Source organism: Cnephaeus nilssonii (genome assembly GCF_951640355.1).
Source record: "Cnephaeus nilssonii genome assembly, chromosome: 23".
Taxonomy (NCBI): Eukaryota; Metazoa; Chordata; class Mammalia; order Chiroptera; family Vespertilionidae; genus Cnephaeus; species Cnephaeus nilssonii.
Window position 1 is genome coordinate 15,683,675 of NC_137094.1, and position 25,418 is coordinate 15,709,092.

Genomic DNA, 25,418 nt, shown 5'->3' on the forward strand with positions numbered 1-25,418 from the left:
TTAAAAGGAGTTTCGTGGTGGAAGAGGAGTTAAAGCTATATTTTGTAAGAGGAGGAGAGCGTTAAGTAGATGCCCAAAGGGGAAAGAGTATAAATATTCTAGGCTGGGGAACAGCTCTGCCCTCTGAACTCTGGGCGGCTCTTCCCGGGCTGAATGGCCAGTTCCCACGTGTAGCTGGCCTGGGGCAGGACGCACCGTGGTGCCCGGGAGGTGGTATCAAACGCAGGAACCCGCTCTGCATGCCATCGGCCCTGTGTGAGCGCCCCCGCCCGCTTCCCCACAGCGACAGTCCATTCACTGTGCACCCCTTGATTCAGCAAGTACTCCCCGATTCCCTGGTCGGCGTCAGACACCAGTGCCAGAGGTCAGAGAGCCACCAAGCTCAGGTTCAGGTTTGTGCCTAAAAGAGTCAAAGAGAACATGACGCTGTGTAAATGCACAGTAAATGTATTGTTAATATTTTAATAAAAGCTCACTTTTCATCACTGTTGACTCCTTCTCAGGCACCGGGCTACGGACTTGATATAAATGAAACCTCTCTCTGACTTTAAAACCTGTTGATTTCAAGGTAAAGTTAAGCTCGGCTGGCGTGGCTCAGAGGTTGAGTGTAGACCTATGAATCAGAAGGTCATAGTTCGATTCCCAATCAGGGCACATGCCTGGGTTATAGGTTCGATCTCTAGTGGGGATCGTGCAGGAGGCAGCTGATCCATGATTCTCCCTCATCATTGATGTTTCTCTCTCTCTCTCTCTCTCTCTCCCTCTCTCTCTCTCTCTCTCTCTCTCCCTCCCTCCCTCCCTCTCCCTCTCCCTCTCCCTCTCCCTCTCCCTTCCTCTCTGACATCAATAAAAATATATATTTTTAAAAGATAGAGTTAAAATTCCTTGCCTTGGCTTTTCACTCTCGACACTTCCACCAAAATAACTAGTCTTTCCAGCTTTCGCTTTTCCTGTTCACTTCTGGATGAATCATTTGCTCCGGCCACACCCAGGCGTCCCTCACCCCATGCCGGGCGGAGCACCGCCGGGGGGGATGCGCCCTTTCTCTCCACAGAGACTCAGGGGCACCATCTCTGGGGCCCCGAACACATCCCGCCCGCTCCCCGAGAGCCCTTCTCCCTCCCCCAGTTCCTGGCGCTCTTGCCTGAGCACTACCTTTGGTTTCCATTTACTTTCTTTTCTTTTTATATTTGTATTGATTTCAGAGAGGAAGGGAGAGGGAGAGAGAGAGAGAAACATCAATGATGAGAGAGAATCATGAATTGGCTGCCTCCTGCACGCCTCACACTGGGGATCAAGCCCAAACCCGGGCATGTGCCCTGACCGGGAATCGAACCGTGGCCTCCTGGTTCATAGGTCTATGCTCAACCACCGAGCCATACCGGCTGGGCCTTAAAATATTCTTGAATATATTTTTTTAATTTTTTAAATTAATTTATTTTTTAAATATCTTTTTATTGATTTCAAAGAGGAAGGGAAAGGGAGAGAGAGATAGAAACATCAATGATGAGAGAGAATCATTGATCTGCTGCCTCCCGCACGCCCCCCACAGGGGATTGAGTCTGCAACCCAGACCTGTGCCCTTGGCTGGAATCGAACCCGGGACCCTTCAGTCCGCAGGCTGATCCTCTATCCACTGAGCCACACCAGCCAGGGCTATTCTTGAATATTTTAAATAACGTTCGGAAACAGGGTTTTCATCCCTGGTGGAAGGTGGAGCTTCCTGTTGTCTGGGTAGGAAGATGGGGGGTGGATGCCCTCAAATGGGCCTGGCAGAGCCGCCGCTCCCGACTTTGACCCGAGCGGTGGCAACAACAACAACCGTCTCAGTGATTAGTGCTCGGAGCCGCGGAGCGGGCTGCTTTTCCAAACGTTTGCCTGGTTTGTGTGATGCTGCTTAACTGCCTTCCGGGTTGAAAATTTTGCTGCCGTCAGCAGGATTTCTTGCCTAAATATTTCCCCACAGCCTCTGGTTGATGAAGTTAAAGCTGCCTTTGTATTGTAACTCCTGTATTGGTGTGAGAATGCAGGAGGTAAAAACACCCCCCTCCCCGCCTCCCCCCCCCGCCCCAGCTTGGTAATTAAGTCTGACTTCTGGGGGATGGCTGGAGAAGGACGCTCACATGTAAAACACTGAGCTGTGTCAATATTTGACTGGCTGTCATGTGACCTCACATTCTCCACCGGGTCGCGATGATTCAACCTTCTGCTGAGCTCAGACAGATGGGCCTGTGAATGATACGCACCCGCTCAGCTCCGCAAGATGCCATTCAGTGCCGCGATGCGTCACGAATACATGTTTCATGCGACAACAAGAATCCAGAGTGAGAGAGGGCAGCTGCAGATGAGAAAAGTCCCGAGTTCCATGTCATGGGGAGCTAGGAGTGTGGTGTCTTCTCAGGCATTTCGGCAGCGAGTCTCTGCTCCTGCCCAGGAGCGAAGAAAGGGAGTCGCTGTCACGTCCTGACCGCCAAAGCGTGTCGACTCGGCGTCTCTTTCCCGGTGTGTCCGGGCGTCACAGTGCCCGGGGGGAGTCTGCTGGTCACTGTCACCCAAGGCAGCAGTGTGATGTGGTGAGTTAGGACATAGAGAAACCAAAGTTGAAGCGTGATCAAGAAGAGAAATGCTATTGGTCATGGCTTTGGTGTGGTTAACCTTGAAATGCATGTTCGCCCTGGCCGGTGGCTTGGCTGGAGTGTCGTTCTGTACACCGAAAGGTGGCGAGTTCGAGCCCTGGTTGGGGAGTATATAGGATGCAACCAACCGAAGTTTCTCTTTCTCTCTCTCTCTTTCTCTCTTACTCTCTCTCCCCCTCTAACCCCCCCCCCCTAAAATTAATAAAACTATATCCTCGGGTGAGGATTGAAAAAAGAAAAAGAAATACATGTTTGATTAGCAGATTTTCAGTTAAAAAAAGTAAGGCTTAATTGGCCTTGCCTTCTGTATTTGTGCCCCCAGCCTGGACCTCAGGCCCCAGCGTGTAGGCACTGAGCAGGCCTCACAGATTTGCAATCATTAGGAAAAGCTTGTGCCACTGAAGTGAATTTCCCAGGTAAGGGAAGCTCTCACCAAATGCCATGACAGTTGCAATCATAGTTTTTTAAAAATATATCTTTTTATTGATTTCAGAGAGGAAGGGAGAGGGAGAGAGAGGTAGAAACATCAATGATGAGAATCATGGATCGGCTGCCTCCTGCACGCCCCACACTGGGGATGGAGCCCACAACACGGGCATGTGTCCTGACTGGGAATCGAACCCTGACCTCCAGGTTCCCAGGTCAATGCTCAACCACTGAGCCACACCGGCCAGGCCTTGGAATTCCCGTATTTGATGCTCTGGCCTTAGGCTGGCCCCTCGGTACCCCAGCGGTTCCTGCCCCTTGCATGGTGCTCTTCCCTCCTCGGTCTCCTCTCCTTTGCTTGTTTTTTTCTGCTCCAGCCCCTGCGTGGACCGGGCGATCTCCCTTCTCGGGCCTTTGCACACACACTGCCTGCAGCCACGCCCTGTCTTCTCACCTGGCCTGGGCCACGTGATCCCCGCCAGGACTTGGCTGGAAGGCCAATGACGTGTCCCCACTGCCCTGGTCAGAGCTGGGACCTTGCGGGGTGTGCGTGTCCACTCTCACCAGACAGGGGGGCCGACGTGTCCCTCTCCAGGGCCCCCCTGCGGCGCTGAGTCACCTGCTTTACAGGACACGTACCGTATAGTGTTTGTTGAAATAATAAGTGAGTGGATTTATTGAGCTGATCATTGTTTGGGGTTAGCACACAAATGTTTTGTCTGCTCTGAGCTTTAGTATCATGGGGGGTGGATGCCCAACAATACAGCTATTCTGGGCTCCACACTAATTATGGGCTGGGTGAGGGGCCCGCGGGGGAGGTGATGCGGAGGCGAATGGGGTGGTTTGTCGGCTCTGGGAATGGTCCCTGGGGTGGATGGTGGCCCTCAGCTGTGTCTGATCTTCATGCTGAGCCCTCACCTGTGAGACTGCGAATGAAACAGCCATCGCGGCTCAACCGCCCACTCCGGGGTCCATGTGCAAAGTCCGTCAGGAGCCTCGTGACCAGCGTGAGCGTGATCATGGCAGTGATGCACCCGCTCACGTTCATTTTCCTTTTGCTGGAGTTGCCCTGGGGAGAGCGGCTTGTCGGCAACAAGTGGGTCATGTAATTACTTCTCTAGGAACCTGGCTCTCTCCCCGCTCTTAGGGTTCGAGCTTGGGCAGCACGGGGGTCACCGTGGGAATGTGCAAATAGAAATTTCTAATGGAAATGTTGACTCCATTTGAGCTGAAGCCAGACATGCATGAGGGAGAGTCAGATTAAACAGTTAATGTTTAGAGCGACTCTAAATTGTGACAGCCTCAAAAACACACGCGTGGCGGGTATTTCCCAGCTTTGTGGGCGCTGGCGGACTGCAGCCTCGTCCCTTGATGCTCCAGCCACCTGCTCAGCCCCCTTTCATCTTTCTCTGGACCAGTGGATCTCACACAGTCCCGTGGGGTCAAACCTGCCGTTGTCAGCGGAAGTAATTCTGCGCTGTCACCTCGTATTAGACTGGTGAGTGCCGATTGCCACTTTCGGTTGAGTAGAAAGCTGCCAGTTACAGCTGAGGTCTTCCATTCGTCAAAGCCTGCAGGTGTCTGTGCGCGTGGTCTGTGTCATGCCCCGTTCAAATCCAGGAGGGCAGTGATTGGGCTGTGAGAAACGGGACCTCCCGTGTTTGGGGGTGTGGGCATGGGGGGGGCGCATCCATTGGGTGGCTGGGATGGGGAGTCTTCCCGAAGACCCAGCCCCCGACCCTTGCTGGCTGGAGCAGGACCTGTGCACAGTGGGGTCTCCGGCCATGGGGTCTCCGGTGATGGGGCCCACGCCTGAGGCAGCAGCTGGGCTCAGTGGGGCGCTGTGTCCTGTGGGAGTTCCCTCATCAGATATGTCACTTGCACACACATTCTCACATCCTCGGAGTTGCCTTTCACATCACTCTGTTGAGAGAGTCCTTTGGCGCCCAGGAGTATCTGGTTGGGATGAAGTCCAGCTTATCCCCGCTCTGTCCCCGTGCTTTTAGTGTCACATCCAATGAGCATCGCCAGGTCCATTGCCACGCTGTCATGTAGCTTTTGCCCCATGTTTCCCTGTAGCTCTGACATTGAGATCCATGTGCTCCGTGTGAAGTGGATTTTCATGTCTGGGGAGAGGGAAGGGTCCACCTTGATTCTTCCGCGTGTGGATACCCGGTGGCCCCGGCGCCATTTGTTGAGAAGACTGTCCTGTCCCTGCTGAAGAGTCTTGGTGTAGGGAGCGGTTATAGGGTTAAGCCTCGGACTGACCTGCTGGCAAAGCCGCAAACAAGTCGCAGCTTAGAGGGCACAGCCCCCTTAGCATAATTAAGCTTGATCTTGTGACTGCTCCCTAGATCTTTTCTGGGTAGCTAATGGGCTGTGGGAGGTGCAGCAAGTGCTGCCAAAACAAGTGAAACTCACAAGAACATTGTAACTATGGTGACCACTACCTTGTTTACCTCTGACTATAAAATAAAGGCTCAGCTTGCCGTCTGGATCTTTCTCTGTGGTCTCAGTCACGCACAGAAGATCCACCTAGACCCAGCTTATTCTCTTTGTCTGTCTTTTCTTCATCCTTCGCCGACCCTCCCTCAGGCTTGCCGAACCCTTGGCTGTGCTGGCGCGGCACATCTTGGCACCCGTGTCGAGGATCCTTTCACCACGTGCACGAGCATTTCATTCTCTCGTCTAACAGGCTGGTCTGTACGTCTCTTTAGACCAGAACCACACTGTCTTCATCACTGGGTCTGTGTAGAAGCTCGTGAAACCAGATCTGGTGAGAGACATTCACCTTTGTTCCTTGATCTCAACACGGTTTGGACTGGTTGATGTCACTTGAGATGCCATGGATCTTTGGGTGGGTTTTTTGTTTTTGGAAAGTGAGTCATTGGGATTTTGGTAGAGATTGCATTGTGTCTGTAGATCGCTTTGTGTAGAAGCGATCTTAACAACTCAGTCTTCCAGTCCATGAACATGGGATGTCTTTCCATTTGTTTGTGGAATAGATATGTACTCCTAGGTGGCAGGACTGCGGATTCGGACATAGCCAGGCAGACCTGCCTGCCATTGGGGCCTTGAGAATGGCCACAGTGACTGGGGTTCCTTCGCCCAGGCCAGATGCCAGTTCTGGCTCCACAGGTGAGCACACAGGGAAGGCAGGCTGGGTCACCCCAGTGTCGGGGTCAGAGGGCTTCTCCTAATCCCAGTGAGACCGAGGCTGAGGTCTGGGAACCAGCTCTCCTCTCCCAAGTCCCAGGTCGGTGGTGGCTTCACGTTGCTAATGACACATCGCCTGCCTCAGGCCAGGGCCCTCCGGCGTGGGACACAGGCCTCTGACGCTCTGCTTTCTCGCCTTCTGTTGGCCACGAGGGAGTCCATCCCCAGACTCAGCTGCGTGGAGCACGTACACGTGTGGGCATACGCACCTGGACCGCTTTCACCATGTGCTAGTCACAGTGGAGTCCTGTTCCTTTAACTCCATTTCTTCATCACTCGCTATGCATGGGCCTCTCTTCGCCAGCTAAGCTGTGAGGATTAGGAGGCTCTGTCATTCATCTTTCACGCTCCCCGGGCCCAGCATCCAGTACGGTGCGGAGTGGAGCTGAATACACTTAGTTCCTGGACCGAGAAAAGGTTTTTGTATCAGATAATGAACCCCATAAAGCTGCTCAACAAGTCGCTACCCTGTAATTCCGATAAACACGCGAACAATGCGGAGATGGCTCTGAGTGCGTGGTGAGTGAATGGGGTTTGCTCTGTGTTTGCTGCTAAAATTACTATTTTTCAGAAATCAAACACTAGACCGTTGTGCGGGCTGGCAGGTTCGCTTTCACGCCTTCGTGCCGAGCAGAAAAGAAGCGTCTTCCGACTTGATGGCTTTGGGGCTCACTTGGTGCATTTGCACAAAGAGCTTCATTGAAGGCAGTGGCTGCGTGTGTTTAGTTCCGTTTCCAATAGTATTGATTGATTTTAGTTTTGTGTTTTTGCTGTGGACTTAGTGCTCAATAGGGTGAGTGAGAAGCCAGTAAGAGGATTCTACCCTGTGTGGCCCCCAAGAGATTGCTTTTTAGGCGCCAAGCCTACCGGGTTTTTATTCTAAAATGCTCAGGTCCCAAGCTCCCTTGTCACCGGATGTCACCACACCTTTATCCAAATAATAGAACCACTTATTTCCTGTGATTTTAAAACGAAAACAACCAAAGTACAGCCCCAGCCTGCTGGCGCTTTATAGAAATTCTGTTTTGCTCTTGCTGAGTTTTCCTGAGACGCAAATGCCTCGGCTTAAATTATTAATTGGAAGGCATGCCTTCCCACTGTGTTATCTGTAATTCAGGGCCACGATGCTAAAAAATAGAACTAATAATCTCCTGAGGGAATGAGGGGCAGGGCCCTCTCTTTTTATCTCTTTCTGGTTTAGGAGGTGTCCTGGGAATAGTCCGTACCCACAGCTGCTCTTCTGTCTACTTGAGAAATTCCACGATCAAAGTATCCCATTTAACAAAGCAGCTCCTCGTTTATTCTGCTTTTGACCCACAAGTGGATGGATGGATGGATGGATGGATGGATGCGCGAAAGTGACTTACCAGCAGGAATTGGCTTCTGCTTTTCATTGGCACACGGGAAAGTTACAAGCTCCATAATAATCTCATTATAATACAGTGACGGTCCTAACAGAATTTAAATAGAAGATGTTGCTGGGAAGAGACCAGCGCCTGCCGGGTGATTGCTTTGGGCATCTCTTTCACCTCCCGGAAGCTTCTGTTTGCCTCGTGCAGAATCAGCTAAACTGTTGCGCGTCAGTTACTGCTGCTGTGTTGCCATTCTGCTTCTCACGTACATCAGCAGTTACCACATTATATTTTCTAAACATGACTGTGCTCCTTGCAGATGGCTGTTATGTATCTTCCTCATTTAAATTGCTCATTTAAAAAAAAAAGTATTTCTATGGATTTCAGAGAGGAAGGGAGAGAAGGATAGAAACATCAGTGATGAGAGAGAATCATGGATCGGCTGCCCCCTGCACGCCCCACACTGGGGATCGAGCCCGTAACCCGGGCATGTGCCCTGACTGGGAATTGAACCGTGACCTCCTGGTCCATAGGTCGATGCTCAACCACTGAGCCACGCCGGCCGGGCAATAACGGTGTTTTTAGACAGATCTCAGCTCATATATTGGGCTCTTCTCAAACCTTAGCGTGGGCCCTACGGTATCTTAATTTGGGCCCCCACGGCATCTGTACCTTTTCTCTGACCATCTGCTGTAAGAGAAATACACACACTTACAGCAGCTTATTCGCTGGTCACTAACCTCCTCTGCGCCCTGAGCACTGGGAAAGCAGAGCCGCTCTTTGCACCGGGCCCTCAGCAGAGTTCCCGGCCCTGCCACCTGCCAGCTGAGACTGTGACACAGTTACTCTCCTCCCGAGCCCCAGTTCCCAGCTGTAAAGGTGCAACCACTGTATCTACTTCAATAGGTCATTCTAAAGAGCCAGTGAGATCTAGGTGCAAAGTTGTACCTCCCTGTTTCCTATATCAAAAGCTCTAACAATGTTAGCTGAAAAATTGGATTTATGAATTTATAACATTTTCTTATATATGAATGAATATTTACTGTTAAACGAATTGACTTAAAAATGAGCAATTAGCCCGGCCAGCGGGGTTCAGTGGTTGGCAATCGACCTATGAACCAGGAGGTCAGGGTTCAATTCCCCATCAGGGCACATGCCTGGGTTGCGGGCTTGATCCCCAGTGTCGGGCGTGCAGGAGGCAGCCGATCCAGGATTCTCTGTCATCATTGATATCTCTCTCTCTCTCTCTCTCTCTCTCTCTCTCTCTCTCTCTCTCTCTCTCCCTCGCCCTTCCTCTCTGAAATCAATGAAAACATATTTAAGAAAAGAAAATGATCGTGGTGTTAGCTCTGGTGGTGGCAGTTGAGATAGCAAGGTCTGCGTGGACTTGAGGACATTCGGAAGGTCAAGTTGACGAGCCCGATTGGATGTGGACTGTGAGGGGAGGCAGGCTGAGCCTTGGTGCTGGGCGTGGGCGGCAGGTGGTTGTGGTCCCGCTCCTGAGCTGGGGAGGAGGACCGGGAGCGAGGGAGGTGGGCAGAGGATGGAAGCGGCCACAGGTCAGCCTGCAGCGTTGCGCACGAGCCTCCTCTGGGCTGGGGATACATTTCGGAGCCCTCGGCACCGAGGTGGGGCATGAAACCGATAGAATTACACAAGGAAACGAAAGGACATGGAGCCTGCAATAAGCCCCCAGGATGGTCAGCATTTAAACAAGGCAGAGGAGGAGCCAGCAAGGAAACCAGGCAGAGAGAATCAGGAATCACTGTGCTCCAGGCACGCGTCCTGTCCTGTCGTGATAATAGCCTGACTTGGTGCTTTGGGGGTCGTTTGGTTTACAGCCATTTCCATTTAGATGTTGGGTGGGAATTAATCACGAGTAAGTGCCCGCACGCGTCGGGGGCTGGGGCACAGGCGTGAACAGGGCAGACCAGGACCAACTTTCAAGGAGCTCACAACTCACAAACGTTTGATTGGCCCTTCCGTTCGCTGTGGGTTATGACTCACTATGGAGCAGTCATACTCGGGGTCCTGGTGCGGTCCGAATGCTCAAGCACTTCTGATTGGGTCCCTGCTCTCCTCGGATGGAAAGGTCCCGAAGTACATATACCCAGGGCATCGGCTTCTGTGGGCACTTTGGAAATGCCTCCAAATGACAGTGTGGAGCACTTTAAGAACGTGTCTAACACCATTGTGAAGACTCCACCAAGAAAATACTTTTAAAGTATATATATATATATATATATATATATATATATACACACACACACACACACACACACACACACACACACACACACATATACTTTATTGATTTCAGAGAGGAAGGGAGAGGGAGAGAGAGAGAGAAACATCCACGATGAGAACCATTGATTGGCTGCCTCCTGCACACCCCCTACTGGGGATCGAGCCTACAACCCGGGCATGTGCCCTTTTCCGGAATCGAACCTGAGACCCTTCAGTCCACAGGCAGATGCTCTGTCCACTGAGCCAAACCAGCTAAGGCACCAAGAAAATACTATATGTTCTTTCACAAGTCATCTACCCCTGTGTTATAAAAGTCCAAGGAGGAGAATGTGGCTCTTTTTTTATGTTCTCATGCCCCCAAATATTTATCTTTGGTACTGCTCCAAGGTTTAGTCCATGATAAATGCCCAAGAACTGATTTTCATGTCTGAATCTGCCCAAAGCAGTCAGCAGCGTGATTATTATTGAACATCTATATCCATTTATGGCCATTGTTACTTAATAATAGCCCACTTACCAAACTGTCTCAGAGTCAGTAGTCTGCTGTGATGGAGTGTGAGTTAATGGATTGTTTTATAGTTTCATTTCTATCGCTTCACTCAATTCCAGGCTGAATTTACCTGGACGTGGTGATTTTATGGGGAGTGCATTTCAGGTGATCAGGCCTTGGGGGGGGAGCACTCCTCAGCTCCTTGCTCACTTCCCTGGCCCCCGAGACAGTGACTGCGGGATGGTTTGTTCCTCTTTTGATTCCCTGCCCAATTGTGCACGTTAGTATTAGAGCCGATGGGCTGTGATATGAAAAAGAAGCCTTTTTACGCTAGTTATGCTTTATGGTAAGTCTGCCATACCATTGTAACGGTTGTTTCCTTGAATGGCGCTCATAATGTGTGCATTTTCCAACCCATTGGCTCCAGGGGCAGTCCTGACCAGCAGCTCAGTTATAACTAACTATAACCCTGCTCTCCAAGACTCAGCGGTGATACTCTAGCTTGACTCTCAAGATACCTGATTGAAATGTTGCTTGATGACCCGGTTCAAGCCAGGCTACCTTAGTAGTAGGTAACGCGATACGGAGATGAAAGGCATAGTTCCCGGGGAGCGGAGCTTGAAGTTAGTCGTGGAGGAGGCTGCTGGGTAAACCAGACCTTCGGGGGATAAGGACACTGTGCTGGTCGGTGCAGACAGGGGCTGTGGGAGCAGAGGGCGAGCTCGGCCCAGGGGCGGCTGGGGCTGCAGGTGCCCGGGGCAGGCACTGAGAGGATCCTGCCGACTACGTGCCGTGCGCTCCATCAGCCACGTAGGCGGTGCGGGCAGGGTTCCCGCAGGAGGAGCGGATGGGCAGCGGGGCAGAGAGATGCAACTTCATGACGTTGGAGGAATCAGGCGGGCGGAAGGCGGGGAGCAGGGCAGGTGAGAAACCACACGGAGCATGTGTTGAGCTTGAGCTGTCATTGTTAACGCTGTTTCCTGTTCTCTCATTCAGGTGAAGGAAGCGCTCGCGGCCGGATGTCTCAGGGGTCCTTCTGAAAAGCTCGGGGCTGTATGAAATATCCCCGACACGCACGTCGGGGCCGAGAAACCCCACTGAGGATGCTGTTTGCTTTCGGTGAACAAGAGACAGGGCGGCTCTAGGAGAAGGCTTGTCTCCGCGTTGAATGCCGGGGCCCAATAGCGATGTGACCGGCTCCGCATCCGTGTTTCCGCTGAGACGCGGCGCTCTGCCCGCGGCAACATGAGCGACCCGCGGCCGCCACAGGACGAGAAGCACAAGCTCGGCAGGGCCCCTTCCAAGTTCAAGGACCCGCCCAGAGCCATGCAGTCCGACGATTACTTTGCCCGGAAATTTAAAGCCATCAACGGGAGCCTGGGACCCGCCGCTCCCTTAAGTGTCTCCAGTGCCAGCGAGACTGGGGGCCCGGCCAACGGCACCCCGGCGGTGCCCAAGATGGGCGTGAGGGCCAGGGTGTCGGAGTGGCCTCCGAAGAAGGACTGCCCCAAGGAGCTGGCCTGCAAGGCGCTGTGGGGCGGCCAGCCCCAGAGCAGCTACGACAGCGTCGCCTCCATCGTGCACAACGGGCAGAACGGCCAGGGCGACGGGCACCCCGAGGACCAGCTCGATCTGGACTTTGCCGAGGCCAAGTACACCGTCGGGGACATCTTCGTCCACTCTCCCCAAAGGGGACTTCACCCCATCAGGCAGCGGAGCAATAGCGACGTCACCATCAGCGACATCGACGCCGAGGACGTCTTAGACCAGCACGCGGTGAATCCCAACACGGGGGCGGCGCTGCACCGGGAATACGGGAGCACCTCCTCCATCGACCGGCAGGGCCTGTCCGGGGAGAACTTCTTCGCGATGCTCAGAGGGTACCGGGTGGAGAGTTACGACCACAAGGCCGCGGCCCCCTTCGGGTTCCCCGAGTTCTTCTCCTGCGACCCGGCCGTGTCGCCCAGCCTCCACGCCGCTGCGCAGATCTCCCGCGGAGAGTTCGTCCGCATCTCAGGATTCGACTACATGGACGGCGCCTTCCTCAGGGGCAGGGACAGGGACAAGCCTTTCAAGCGGAGGCTGAAGTCGGAGTCGGTGGAGACGTCCCTCTTCCGAAAGCTGCGAACGGTGCGAAGTGAACACGAGACGTTCAAGTTCACGTCGGATCTGGACGACGGCCGTCCGGCGCGGGGCGTCCGTCCCTGGAACTGCCAGCGCTGTTTTGCACACTACGACGTCCAGAGCATCTTGTTTAACATCAACGAAGCCATGGCCACGCGGGCGAACGTGGGGAAACGGAAGAACATGACCACCGGGGCCTCCGCGGCCTCCCAGACGCAGGCGCCCGCGGGCCCGACGGGCACCTGCGAGTCCCCGCTGGGGAGCAAGGAGGACCTCAACTCCAAAGAGAACCTGGACGCCGACGAGGGCGACGGCAAGAGCAACGACCTCGTCCTGAGCTGCCCTCACTTCAGGAACGAGACCGGCGGGGAGGGCGACCGGAGGATCGCGCTGTCCAGGGCCAGCTCGTCCTCGCTCGGCTCCGGGGAGAACTGCTCCTTCGAGTCCTCCCTCAGCTCGCACTGCACCAACGCGGGCGTGTCGGTGCTGGAGGTGCCCCGGGAGAACCAGCCCATCCACAGGGAGAAGGTCAAGCGCTACATCATCGAGCACATTGACCTCGGGGCCTACTACTACCGCAAGTTCTTTTACGGGAAAGGTGAGGGGCCGGCGTGCGTGCGAGCGTGCGAGCGAGCGTGCGTCCCAGCGAGCATCCTTCAGGGCCGCTTGGGAGGGACCAGGGACGCAGCACCTTCCTCCAAGGCCGCTGTCCGTGGGCTGGTTCCTGTCTCCTGCCTTTGCTGATTTGTGATCTTCCTCTCGGCCAGTTTGAGCATCACAGTGTTAGACTTGATGGAGATTTGCGCTTTTTTTGTATAAATATATTTCCAGTGATTTCAGAGAGGAGGGGAGAGAGAGAAACATCAGTGATGAGAGATAGAATCATTGATCGGCACGCCCCACGCTGGGGATCGAGCCTGCAACCCCGGGGAATGTGCCCTGACCGGGGAATCGAACCAGGATCTCATGGTTCATAGGCCAACCCTCACCCACTGAGCCACACCGGCCGGGCGAGATTTACACTTTTTAAGACGACTTCCCCGGTTCCCTCGGCCCCTCTCCGATTCCTCGGGGTGATCTCTCCCGCTGTTTCCAGTAGATAGCTGTGTGGTTTTCCCTCTAGCCTTTCCTGGACTTCCTTCCCCCGCACCTCTGCTTCACCTTTTCGGTTGTACGTGCTCAACCCTGGGCTGTGCGATGCCTTGGAAGAGTTAAATGGTTGAAAGAATGTATGATCAGCGTGACAGACAGCGTTAGTTTCCCTCCACGCCTGTAAGTGGGCTTACAGGGTAAGATACGATGGGAACCTCAGTCTGAATAGGGAAGAACGTTAGACAAATCCCAGCTGAGGGGCATCCTACAAGATCCCCGCTCAGCCTTCAGGACGGCCAAGGTCACCGGAAACCAGGGAGGTCTGAGCAGCAGGCACCCTCTAGCCTGGAGCGATGGCTCGGTGTCCTGTGTGTCCCGGTGGAACCCGGGAGAGAAAAGGACCTTGGGAAAAGCTAGGGACTCCGCATAAAGTACGGAGCGCGTTAGCAGTGATGTGTCGGTGCGGGCCCGTGACTTGAACGAAAGTGCCAGCATGATGTGAGATGCCAACCACCGGGTGAGGGAGGAGGGGGACTTTTCAACCTTTGCAGCTTTGCTATAAACCAACCATTCGAAAACGGCTTATGAACACCTTTTAACGTAAGTCAGAACTGTTATGATGGGTTTAAAATGAGAATCTTTGAAATAAGAAAATAATTTATACACAGTTCTTAAGAAGCCAGAGCTGCAGAGTTATGTTCCTTCATTGAACTGTCCCTGAATTCCTGTGAGCAGCCAGCTCCCCTGCGTTTCCAATAGAGTCAGATCGAAGACGCGTCCGTTTCGCACGGTCCTTTCTGTCCACCTCCTGCTCCGCCGTGAGAGTTTTCCTCAGCCCCTCGAGGCGGCGGAATTGTTAAGCTTTACAATCCCCTCTCTGTCTCCTCTTCCTGGAAATGCACAGACATTCCGTGGAATTCCCCCGAAACCTGCTGGCTAAGCCTCGGCGGCTGTGACATGCCGCCGGATGCCCTTGATCCGCTGGCTCCGTGTCCCCCGAGCGCGCTGCAGAAGGCCGGGGCCTGACTCATCTCTTCTTGGGATTTCCTATTAACGAGCCTGAGAAAAGAAGTGCGGATCTCTCAGAATCCTTTGTAGGGGAGCTGAATCGGTTTCACGGGGCAGATCTGGGCGAGCGCGTGACGAGACGGCCGTGGTTTAGCCGCCCCTCTCCCCGCTGCCTGCTGCCTCGGAGGCCTGTGCTGTGGCTCTTTCCTGCTCCTGCCATGGGCTTTCTTCTCTGTTTCTTACAAAGCTGTGCCAGCGTGAGAACGTTGACTCCTCCTTCCCATCCTGCTTTCACATGATTTCAGGGATGCAGGCAGGTTGAAATTCTTGTGTGTGTCTTTTTTTAAATATATTTTTATTGATTCACAGAGGAAAGGAGAGGGGAGAGACAGATAGAAACATCAGTGATGAGAGAGACTCATGGATCGGCTGCCTCCTGCACGCCCCACACTAGGGATCGAGCCCGCAACCCAGGCATGTGTTCTGACCGGGAATGGAGCCCTGACTTCCTGATTCATGGGTCGAAGCTCAACCACTGAGCCACACGGGCCGGGCTTTCCTCTCACCTTCATTGGCGCCCACGTTCTGCCTTGTGTCTGGGGCGCTGCTGGCTGCAGTCAGAGGAGCATCCCTCATCCTCGTGGTGGTCCAGGCCTGTGGCTGGAGGGCGAGGCAGCCTCGCTGGAGGAAACGTGCAGACTGTTCTGAAGTCCGGCTCCTGGGTTCACGTCCCAGCTCAGTGGGGGACAGGCCCTGGCTTTGGGCCTCAGTTCATCACCTGTAAAATGGGATCAGAATAAATACATCTCCTCTAGGGGACCCAGAGCAGCGGGTGCCCGGCACAGAGCACGCATCTTCCGGGCGCCCAGGTGGCTCTAAGTAAACGTCTCTCTCCACAGAAACCATTGCGCACACCGCCGGTGCAGGGTCGGAAGGTGGTGCTTCACTTTAATGGTTAATAGATGAAAAGAGGCAAAAGCAGAGCGAACCATATGGCGGGTGGGCCCCGGGGACGGCAGCCTGGGGAAGGGTTTCCCGAGCCAAACACGCTCACTTAAGTTTCACTAACGGGTCGGCCTCAGGGGATGTACCTCACAGACCCAGGGACCCCCCGCTGCGGGGTGCAGCTGCCTGGCTTTGGATTTCACGCCTGGTGGCTTCTTTTTTGTCCTCCTGGTTTCACACAGTCACTGAAGGAAATTAGCAGGGCGTTGGGCACCATTACATTCATACGGGTGGACTGAGGGCTATTCCTCACAATTGGACTGTTCTAAGATGCAAATTCCTCCCCGAGCGGACACATGGACTCGGCCTACCCCTCCGCCCGGCCATCTCGCCTCCACACGCAGAGCCCCATCGACGTCCAGGGCCCTCAGCAGGGGGGCCCTGCCCAGCCACCCGGGACCGGCAGCCTGGTGGCTTGTCCGATCCCTGTGACACCGTGGGAAACGCTCGAGCTGGCGGGCTGGCCCGCCCCCGTGATGGGGAGGGAGGTCACGGTTCCCACCCCGAGGCCTTCTGGGAACGTGCCCTCTAGGAGCCTGAGCCTGGGCTCTGCCTGCGAAGAGGAATTCACACTTGATGTGGCGGTTAACTGAGAAACTTGTGTTTTGCTGCTGGTAAAGTAAGCTGGTCTCGCAGGGCGCCCGGCAACTTTTCAGAACCTCCCTCCCTTGTCTTTGTGAGACCCCCACACTGATGTCACTGTCTGTGCCAGTAAAGAAATAAAGCGAGCCCGGCCAATGTGGCTCAGTGGTTAAGCATCGACCTGTGAACCGGGAGGTCACAGTTCGATTCCCGGTCAGGGCACATGCCCGGGATGCAGGCTCCATCCCTAGTGTGGGGCGTGCAGGAGGCAGCCGATCCATGAGTCTCTCTCATCAGGGATGTTTCTCTCTCTCTCCCCCTCCCGTCCTCTCTGGAGCGGTGGGATCCTCACCTACACTGGTCCTTGGTGATGAGCCTACCAAGTCGCCCTTCCATCTTAGTCCAGGACCCGGAACAGCCTCTGGGCCAGGGTCCATGGAGCCTTTCCCTCTTCCCAGAGGGGGTTGCTGCTTCTCCTTGACTCCACAGCGTCTCATTCCCCGCCCTGCCGTCTCGTTAACCCACTTCCTCTCCCCCCGCATCTGCGTGATGCGAGGACTGCCATTCAGCTTTCCCGCTCTCCACCGCTTTCCTTCTGCCGGGGAAGAATTTCCTTTGATTCACCTTGAAGCAATTTTATGGAAATCGTGTTCTTGGGAAAATGACAGGCCCGGGCGGGTGAGGCGGGCCAGGGGGGCTCATTCTCTCCGTTGCTACAGTTTTACTTCAGACCAGTGGTCGGCAAACTGTGGCTCGCGAGCCACATGCGGCTCTTTGGCCCCTTGAGTGTGGCTCTTCCACAAAACACCACGGCCTGGGCGAGTCTATGTTGAAGAAGTGGCGTTAGAAGAAGTTTAAGTTTAAAAAATGTGGCTCTCCAAAGAAATTTCAATCGTTGTCCTGTTGATATTTGGCTCTGTTGACTAATGAGTTTGCCGACCACTGGTTTGGACTGTAAGGTGCTTTCGTGGCATCGTCATGTAAGGGTGATGTTCGCCACCCACCGGTCGCCAGAATCGATCTGGCTCGTCCGAGTGGCTAGGGGTCACCTCTGGCCCCGCTCAGTTACAGAAGGGGACTCCCAGCTGGAGGAAGAGTTCAGCCACGGTTCTCATGTAGCCAGGTTCCTCCTGACAGTTTCTGAGAGGGCAGCACGCTGTCTCCCATGATGCTCTCCTCACAGTCCCCAAATCTCAGCTTTGGGGCGGGCGGCGGGGAGGGCTCATGCGGGACGAGAGGAAGAGGTGCTAGAAATGACAAGTAGCCCGGCCGGCGTGGCTCAGCGGTTGAGTGCCAACCTATGAATCAGGAGGTCACAGTTCGATTCCCGGTCAGGGCACATGCCCGGGTTGTGGGCTCTATCCCCAGTGAGGGGCATGCAGGAGGCAGCCCATCCATGATTCTCTCTCTCATTGATGTTTCTCTCTCTCTCCCTCTCCCTTCCTCTCTGAAATCAATAAAAATATATTAAAAAAAGAAAAAGAAAGTGACATGTAAAGCACACCGGGTTTGGAAACAAGGTGTGATCACACTCATTTGGGGAGCCAGGTCCCCGAGGCCTGTGGTTTCTCAGAGTGGACGCTCCAGCGGCGAGACGCCCTGCCCCTCCCTCTGACCGCGCTCTGTTCCCCGCAGAGCACCAGAACTACTTCGGGATCGACGAGCACCTCGGCCCCGTGGCCGTCAGCATCCGGAGGGAGAAGGTGGAGGACGCCAAGGAGAAGGAGGGGTCGCAGTTCAATTACCGGGTGGCGTTCCGGACGAGCGAGGTAACGGGTGCCCCGTGGTCACAGTCCTGGGCTGCGCCTGGGATGCTACGCGTTCGGTTGTCTCGGAAAAGTATCGCCTTGGTCTCTTAATGAGAACTGTTACAGCATTTCAGATCATCGCAAGGGCCACACCTTCTTATTTAAAAACATAAAATTGAAAACCTGCCATGGATGGCCTGGCTGGCGTGGCTCAGTGGTTGAGCATTGACCCATGGACCAGGAGATCATGGTTTGATTCCCGGTCAGGGCACATGCCCGGGTTGTGGGCTCCATCCCCATTGTGGGATGTGCAGGAGGCAGCTGATCCATGATTTCCTCTCATCATTGATGTTTCTCTCTCTCTTCCTCTCCTTTCCTCTCGGAAATCAATAAAAATATATTTTAAGAAAAGATTAACTATGGTCTCGTGTGTCGCCCCTGCAGCTCACAACGCTGAGAGGAGCGATTTTGGAAGACGCGGTCCCCTCCACGGCCCGGCACGGCACGGCGCGGGGCCTGCCCCTCAAGGAGGTGCTGGAGTACGTCATCCCCGAGCTGAACATCCAGTGCCTGCGGCAGGCCGCCAGCTCCCCCCGGGTCCCCGAGCAGCTGCTCAAGCTCGACGAGCAGGGGGTGCGTGTCCTGTGAGACCGGGGGGTGCGTGTCCTGTGAGGCCGGGGGGGTGCATGTCCTCTGAGGCCGGGGGGTGCGTGTCCTGTGAGGCCGGGGGGGCGGTGCGTGTCCTGTGAGGCCGGGGGGTGCATGTCCTGTGAGGCCGGGGGGTGCGTGTCCTGTGAGGCCGGGGGGTGCGTGTCCTGTGAGGCTGGGGGGGCGGTGCGTGTCCTGTGAGGCCGGGGGGTGCGTGTCCTGTGAGGCCAGGGGGTCTGTCTCTCAATGCTTTGGCGTTTCCCATCCACCTTTCCTTTCGGATCGTCTCTCTTTGGTGCCTGGACTCCTTTTCTCGCTGGTTTTTCCCAGAATGCCTCTTTCCGGGTCTGGACACAGGCTGCCTTCGTAGTGTAGCACCTGCTGAGCCGTGCCCTGCGGGGTTCTTCCAGGTTGGGTGTGTCCCAGCGAGCGAGCGCACGTCTGACCTGGGATTCTTTTTTTTTAAAAAAAAATCTTACTGTTTAAAGTATTACATATGTCCCCTTTTTCCCCCCATTGACTCCCTCCAGGGCCCCCCCCAGGCCTTCACCACCCCATTGTCTGTGCCCATGGGTTATGCATATGTGCACACAAGGTCTTTGGTTGGTTACCTCCCACCCCGCTCACCCTCCCCGCCTTCCCTCTGAGATTCTGCACCTGTTCCCTGCCTCCATGTCTCTAGATCCACTCCGTCCATCCGTTTATTTTGTTCATTGAAGTCCACATATGAGTGCGATCATGGGATACTTGTCTTTCTCTGACTGGCTTATGTCACTCAGCATGATGCTCTCCAGGTCCCTCCATGCTGTCTCAGAGGGTAAGAGATCCTTCTTTTTCACAGCTGCATAGTACTCCATGGGGTCCATGTCCCACAGCTTTTCTATCCACTCGTCTCCTGATGGGCACTCGGGCCGTTTCTAGATCTTAGCGATGGTAATTGTGCTGCTATGAACACGGGTGCATCCGTTCGTTCTGATTGGTGTTGCAGGTTGCTTAGGGCTCAGTGGTTTTTCCCAGGGTTTAGACCCTGAACTGACACTTGTCCTTGTTGGCTGTGGCGGCATCGGGCCAGCAGGTGGCAGGGAGCGGCGGGCAGTAGGGAGACCGGAGCTGGCGGAGCCCTCCTCCCTGGGCCCCGGGAACAGGAGCGCCAAGAGCACAGAGGCATTGGCCCCGCGGATGTGCCCTGGGCCTGGGGGGCCTGGGGGGCGTGGAAATGCAGGGTCACCTTGCGAAGAGGCCTGTGGCAGCTCTGAAGGCGGTGGCGTTGCCACGGGGCCTTGGGCCGTGGGCAGCATCCCAGCAGGGAGAGAGGCGTGGCGGGCTGTTGGAGGAACTAGGACTTGTTTTCTTACAAGAAGCGGAGCCTGTGAACTTGGATGCCGGGCTACGGGGTGGGCGGGTCGAGCAGACAGCAGGGAGCCGAGGAAGGTTCTAGGGGAGGTGACGTGATCCGGGCTGTGTCTCAGGGAGATGGTTCTGGTGGGAGGGAAGCGGACAGGCTGGCGGAACAGGCTGGTGGTGGCCTCCAGCTGTCATGTGAGCTTTCGCTCTGGCGGGAGCCTGAGGCCTGAGTGTCCCTCGCCCCACAGGGAGAGCCCATTTTATTCTTTCTTCTTCTTCTTCTTTTTTTTTTTTTGTTAGTCCTCACCCGAGGATAGTTTTCCATTGATTTTTAGAGAGAGGGAAAGACAGAAACATCAATGTGAGAGAGACACATTGATCGGCTGCCTCCTGCAGGAGCCCCAACCAGGGCCTGGGCTGGGGAGGACCCTGCAACCGAAGTACGTGCCCTTGACTGGAATTGAACCCGGGACCCTTTGGTCTGCAGGCCGAAGCTCTATCCACTGAGCCACACCAGCCAGGGCCCGAGGACCCATCTTTACAGGCGGCTCTTCCTTGCCTCCCCTCACAGCACGCACTCAGGGTCAGTGCCCTCAGAGGACTGTCCTGGTGACTCTACCTGCTGGACTCTATTGCATCCTGGCCCGTGAGCTGCTTCCTGCAGGCGCTCACGTCCCCCCAGCAGGTGTCCCCCGCACTCTCCCGGTTTGGCTGTCGTCATTAGGTAACGCGGACGAGACAGCGTCTATCAGGGCCACTCCGGGGAAATGAGTCTTATTTTGCCTGGTTTCGCTGACCGAGTCAGCTCTGAATTCCGATCCGGGCTCTCTTGTCCAGCGAGGTAATAAAAGCGAGCGCGTTCTGGATTGACGGCTGGAGAGAATCTGCTGATCTGTCAGTGTCTGAGGCTCAGGTTGCTGCGAGGGAGATGGAGTGCTCTGATACCGCGAGGGAGAAGAGGTCCCTCTTTGGGGAGAATAGGAGGCTCTAAAGACGGATCCCATTCCCCCCTTCTTCACCCCCCCCAGCCTGGGAGAAAGCCGCCCTGCGCTCCCACCCACGGGGGAGTGCCCGGGATAGGGTTACAGCCGGAACTCTTCAATCGCTATTAACATTCCTCACGGCCTTTGTATATTTAACAGATGTTTTCTTTTCAAGATAGTCGAAATGTAGAAATGACTTTAATTGCGCGGGCAGAGTCACTTTTGTGGAAAGCAAACAGTATTCTGTTTATGTGCATATATCACAGTACCCACTGGGACTCCGGCCTGCACCGGCCTTCGTTTCATTTGTTTTCTTACTGCAGTCTTTCATATTTCATATTTTTATGATTGTTCAAATAACAACAAAAAGGGAACGTTAGGAGCCAGCGACGGAAAGCTTTTAAAAGTCTGTGGGCTTTTTTTCCTCCCGACTTGGAAGATAACGCTCATTAATCTGTGGCGGGTGCAAGATGAAGTATTTCCAGTCACAGTTTTGAGTAGATGCTTGAACTTAGCCGTTCGTTTTGGAAACTTGGAGGATCCCACGCGGCCATGCTTTACATAATTTCTCAGGATTGCTGCCATTTCTTCCGTGGTATTTTGGGGTTCCGGGGTTTGGGGCCGTTTGTACAACCCCATTTGCTGCTGCTGCTTCTTTTGTTTAAATATATTTTTATTGATTTCAGAGATGAAGGAGAGGGAGAGAGAGATAGAAACGTCAATGAGGAGAGAGAATCATGGATCGGCTGCCTCCTGCACGCTCCCTACTGGGGATCGAGCCTGCAACCCGGGGATATGCCCTGACCGGGAATGGAACCGTGACCTCTGGTTCATAGGTCGACGTTCAGCCACTGAGCCAAACCGTCCAGGGTAATTCATTTACTTCTTCTTTGGCTCATTTGCTCAAGGGCACTGCCCCGCAGGCTTCCTGAGGACTGAACTCTGAGCTTCTACCGTTTTCGTTTTCCTGGGTGTCAGCATGTCTGATGCTGCTTGATGAGTAATGGCCCTGTTTCCCCCTTTCAGCTGAGCTTCCAGCACAAGATCGGGATCCTGTACTGCAGGGCCGGCCAGGGCACGGAGGAGGAGATGTACAACAACGAGACGGCCGGGCCGGCCTTCGAGGAATTCCTCGACCTCCTGGGCCAGCGCGTGCGGCTCAAAGGCTTCAGCAAATACCGGGCTCAGCTTGACAACAAAAGTAAGCTCCGTGTCGGCGTGTGTTCATTCTCCCGGGGGGCCACCCCCAGAAACCTAAGCCAGCGGTCACGTGCCTCCGGCCTGGACCCCAGGAGCTGCCGGGCCAGCTGGTTTGGGGTCAAGTGTAGATTTCCTCCCACACTCGTGGGAAGCACCTTTGTCCACGTGTATGTTTCACACGCGCTCGGGGGTCAGTTCTTCCTCTGTAACGCCAGCAGGGAGAACCCCAGTGTTTCGGGACGGATCTTTTACTATTTTCCTCTTTCTTTTAACCTATTCCCTGCTCTGGTTTACCAAGGATGAGCGCTCCGCTCGTTTGTAAAAGTCGGATATGAACACGGCCCCGTGCTCAGGCTGGCTCTGTTCGTTTCTGGATTCACCATGTTAACTCGGGAGTCAGAGCTGCGGTTGAAAAGCTGATGATCCTGTTTTTCGGGGACCTTCATCAGGCGCCCCAGGTGCCAGGTGGACGGGCCGATTTAAAACTCGGGTTTCTGTCCACTGATGTGCGATTGGCCTTGAATCTTCAGTTGGATCATCAGAGGTAGAATATTCTAAATATTCCGGCCGTGTGTTTGTGGTGCTGCTGGTGAGTTGCTGCGCACGCACGATACCAGGCAGAGGAATTTGGAATATGTTGGAAAATCCTGCTTATTTTCAAGCAATGAGTTGCTTGTCCTTTTCGTGAGAGAGGAGCAAGTAGAGTCTGAAGGGCAGGGTCTGGGAAGGCGGCCAGCCCACTCCGTGGGGATGAGTGGGAGCGGCAGCGTGCAGCAAGGTGGCCTGGGGCCTCTAGCTGCGCGCCCCCCCCCCGCCCCCCAGCGTCCATTCATGGGGCTGTCACTGCGACTCGCCTACCTCAGGGTGGGGCCAGGTCTTCGCACCCCTGTCACCAGGTCTGGGTTTGAAGGTCACGAAGAGGACAGATCTCAGGACCTGGAGACGTTTTAGCTCACGTGTGGGCTCCTGTGTGGCCTCCACACTCGTCGGAGCTGGAGTTGGGCTGTTAGGTTGAATGCATATTGCTCTCGCCTCAGATGCATGAAGATAAGGAAATCGTGACCCCCACTGTGAATAGCCACATGTTTTAGTAAAGTGCAGTGAGTAATCGCACTTCTGATTTTCTTTCTTTTTTTCTTGGCAAACTCCTCTTACCCACAAACCACCACCCACGCCTGGCGGCGCTGGCCTGCTGCCTTTCGATGTCCTTCGTTTTCCTGGTTTCTGGCTAAGAATTGGCTGGAAACGCGCACATACTCACAAGGATGAGCAGAAGCACCTCACCCCTGCGGGGGGGGGGGTCCCCTGAGTCAGGTGGCGAGAGTGCAGGAGGGGGAGCCGAGGGCTCAGAGGCGCGTGGCGAGAGCAGGGCGGGCTGCAGATCTGGTGGGAGAGCAGCATAGACAGGCTATGCGAGAGGGCGGGGGACCATAAGACGCCGTTGTGCGTGGTCCAGTGGTTTGTTTCTCCGATCGAATCGCCTTCTGGAAGGATGACCTTCTGTGTCCGAGCGCTCACTTCCGGTTCCTGACGTGTTTTTGTGATTGTCTGTCTCTAGCCGACTCCACGGGGACGCACTCGCTCTACACCACGTACAAAGACTACGAGCTCATGTTCCACGTGTCCACCATGCTGCCGCACATGCCCAAGAACAGACAGCAGGTACGTGCCCCCTCACCGCTCCCACCGCAGCCAGCCCAGCCCGGGGGGTGGGGAGGTTCTCGCTGTGGAATCTGCCGAGAATCATTGTGTTTTTCTTAAAAGGCATTCAGAATCGTTGACTCTGTAATCATTTGGGCTTTCAAGGGAGTGTTATTGCACGTGTTTTGTTTTTAATATATTTTTGTGGATTTCAGAGAGGAAGGGAGAAGGACAGAGAGAGAGAAACATCAGTGATGAGAGAGAGTCATGGATCAGCTGCCTCCTGCACGCCCCACACTGGGGATCGAGCCTGCAACCCAGGCATGTGCCCTGACCGGGAATCGAACCATGGCCTCCTGGTTGGTTCATAGGTCTGCGCTCAACCACTGAGCCACACCAGCCGGGCTGGGTGGTTTATTTGCATAAAGAGGAGTCTCTGGACGGGAAGACGCTGACTCGGATCAGCGCACTGTCCCGGGTGCTGGTGAATCACTTAGTGATAAGCAGGGTGAGTGGTCGCTCCCATGGGGCTTCCTCAGGCCAAGACCATCTGTCCGCACATCAGCTCCATAATGCAGGGAGCAGTGCCTTTATGGGGCTCCATAATGCAGGGAGCAGTGCCTTTATGGGGCTCCATAATGCAGGGAGCAGTGCCTTTATGGGGCTCCATAATGCAGGGAGCAGTGCCTTTATGGGGCTCCATAATGCAGGGAGCAGTGCCTTTATGGGGCTCCATAATGCAGGGAGCAGTGCCTTTATGGGGCTCCATAATGCAGCTCCATAATGCAGGGAGCAGTGCCTTTGGGCCCGGCCCTCCGTGTGCAGCCACCGAGCCCTCCGCACGCTACTCGCCGGAGTCCTTGGGCTCCAAGCTGGGCCAGCCCTCATTCTCATCGGCCGCCTCTGCGTGTGAAGTCGGCTTGTCTGGACGGTTCCCGGAACTCAGCCCCGGCTCCCCACCCCCCGTGTGGTACAGCCATTAAACCTGCGGTTTTGAGTTCCCGGTACCTGCCCCTCTTTTTTTCCTTTTTTTTTTTTTTTTGGTGAAACTATCCTTAAAAAGTCCTACACATAGAAAACGTGTATGGAAGAATGGGGGTGGGGGATGGGGAATGGTGGGGGGGATGGGTGTTTTAAAATTCCCCGACTGGAGATTTAAAATAAATAAATAAAATAAAAATAGCCCTAACCGGTTTGGCTCAGTGGATAGAGCGTCGGCCTGCGGACTGAAAGGTCCCAGGTTCGATTCCGGTCAAGGGCATGTACACTGGTTGCGGGCACATCCCCGGTGGGGGGTGTGCAGGAGGCAGCTGATCGATGTTTCTCTCTCATCGATGTTTCTAACTCTCTATCCCTCTCCCTTCCTCTCTGTAAAAAATCAATAAAATGTTTTTTTTAAAAAACTTAAAAAAAAAAGATAGACGTGTATATATCCCTGTGTGTTAGATAATACATTACCGATTCCATAGCCTAAAGACCTGTTTGGTTACCGATTTTGAAGACTTGAGTGAGCATCTGTGACTTTGGATAACTTATGCGGATCAATCAGAGGTGGGAAACTGTCAGAACTGCTTTGTTTTTTTAATTGTGCCTCCCGCATGTGGAATATGTATGATCCTGTATGTGGGTCCCTGGGAAATCTATAGTAGCCACCCCCGTATCCCCAGGGGGGTACA

The 25,418-nt window shown here is 54.4% G+C and overlaps 1 protein-coding gene across 3 annotated transcripts in view; it reads left to right on the top strand.

Annotated features, from left to right (window-relative positions):
• The window catches only part of SIPA1L2 (signal induced proliferation associated 1 like 2), a 113,360-nt gene that overhangs the window by 42,755 nt on the left and 45,187 nt on the right, over positions 1–25,418 (top strand). For all 3 annotated transcript variants that reach the window (XM_079763480.1, XM_079763482.1, XM_079763481.1), the window contains exons 2-6: positions 11,364–13,089; positions 17,814–17,947; positions 18,371–18,559; positions 21,928–22,102; positions 23,660–23,763. In XM_079763480.1, coding sequence (XP_079619606.1) covers positions 11,613–13,089; positions 17,814–17,947; positions 18,371–18,559; positions 21,928–22,102; positions 23,660–23,763 — 2,079 coding nt within the window. In that variant the 5' untranslated portion in view covers positions 11,364–11,612. The remainder of the gene's footprint in view (positions 1–11,363; positions 13,090–17,813; positions 17,948–18,370; positions 18,560–21,927; positions 22,103–23,659; positions 23,764–25,418) is intronic.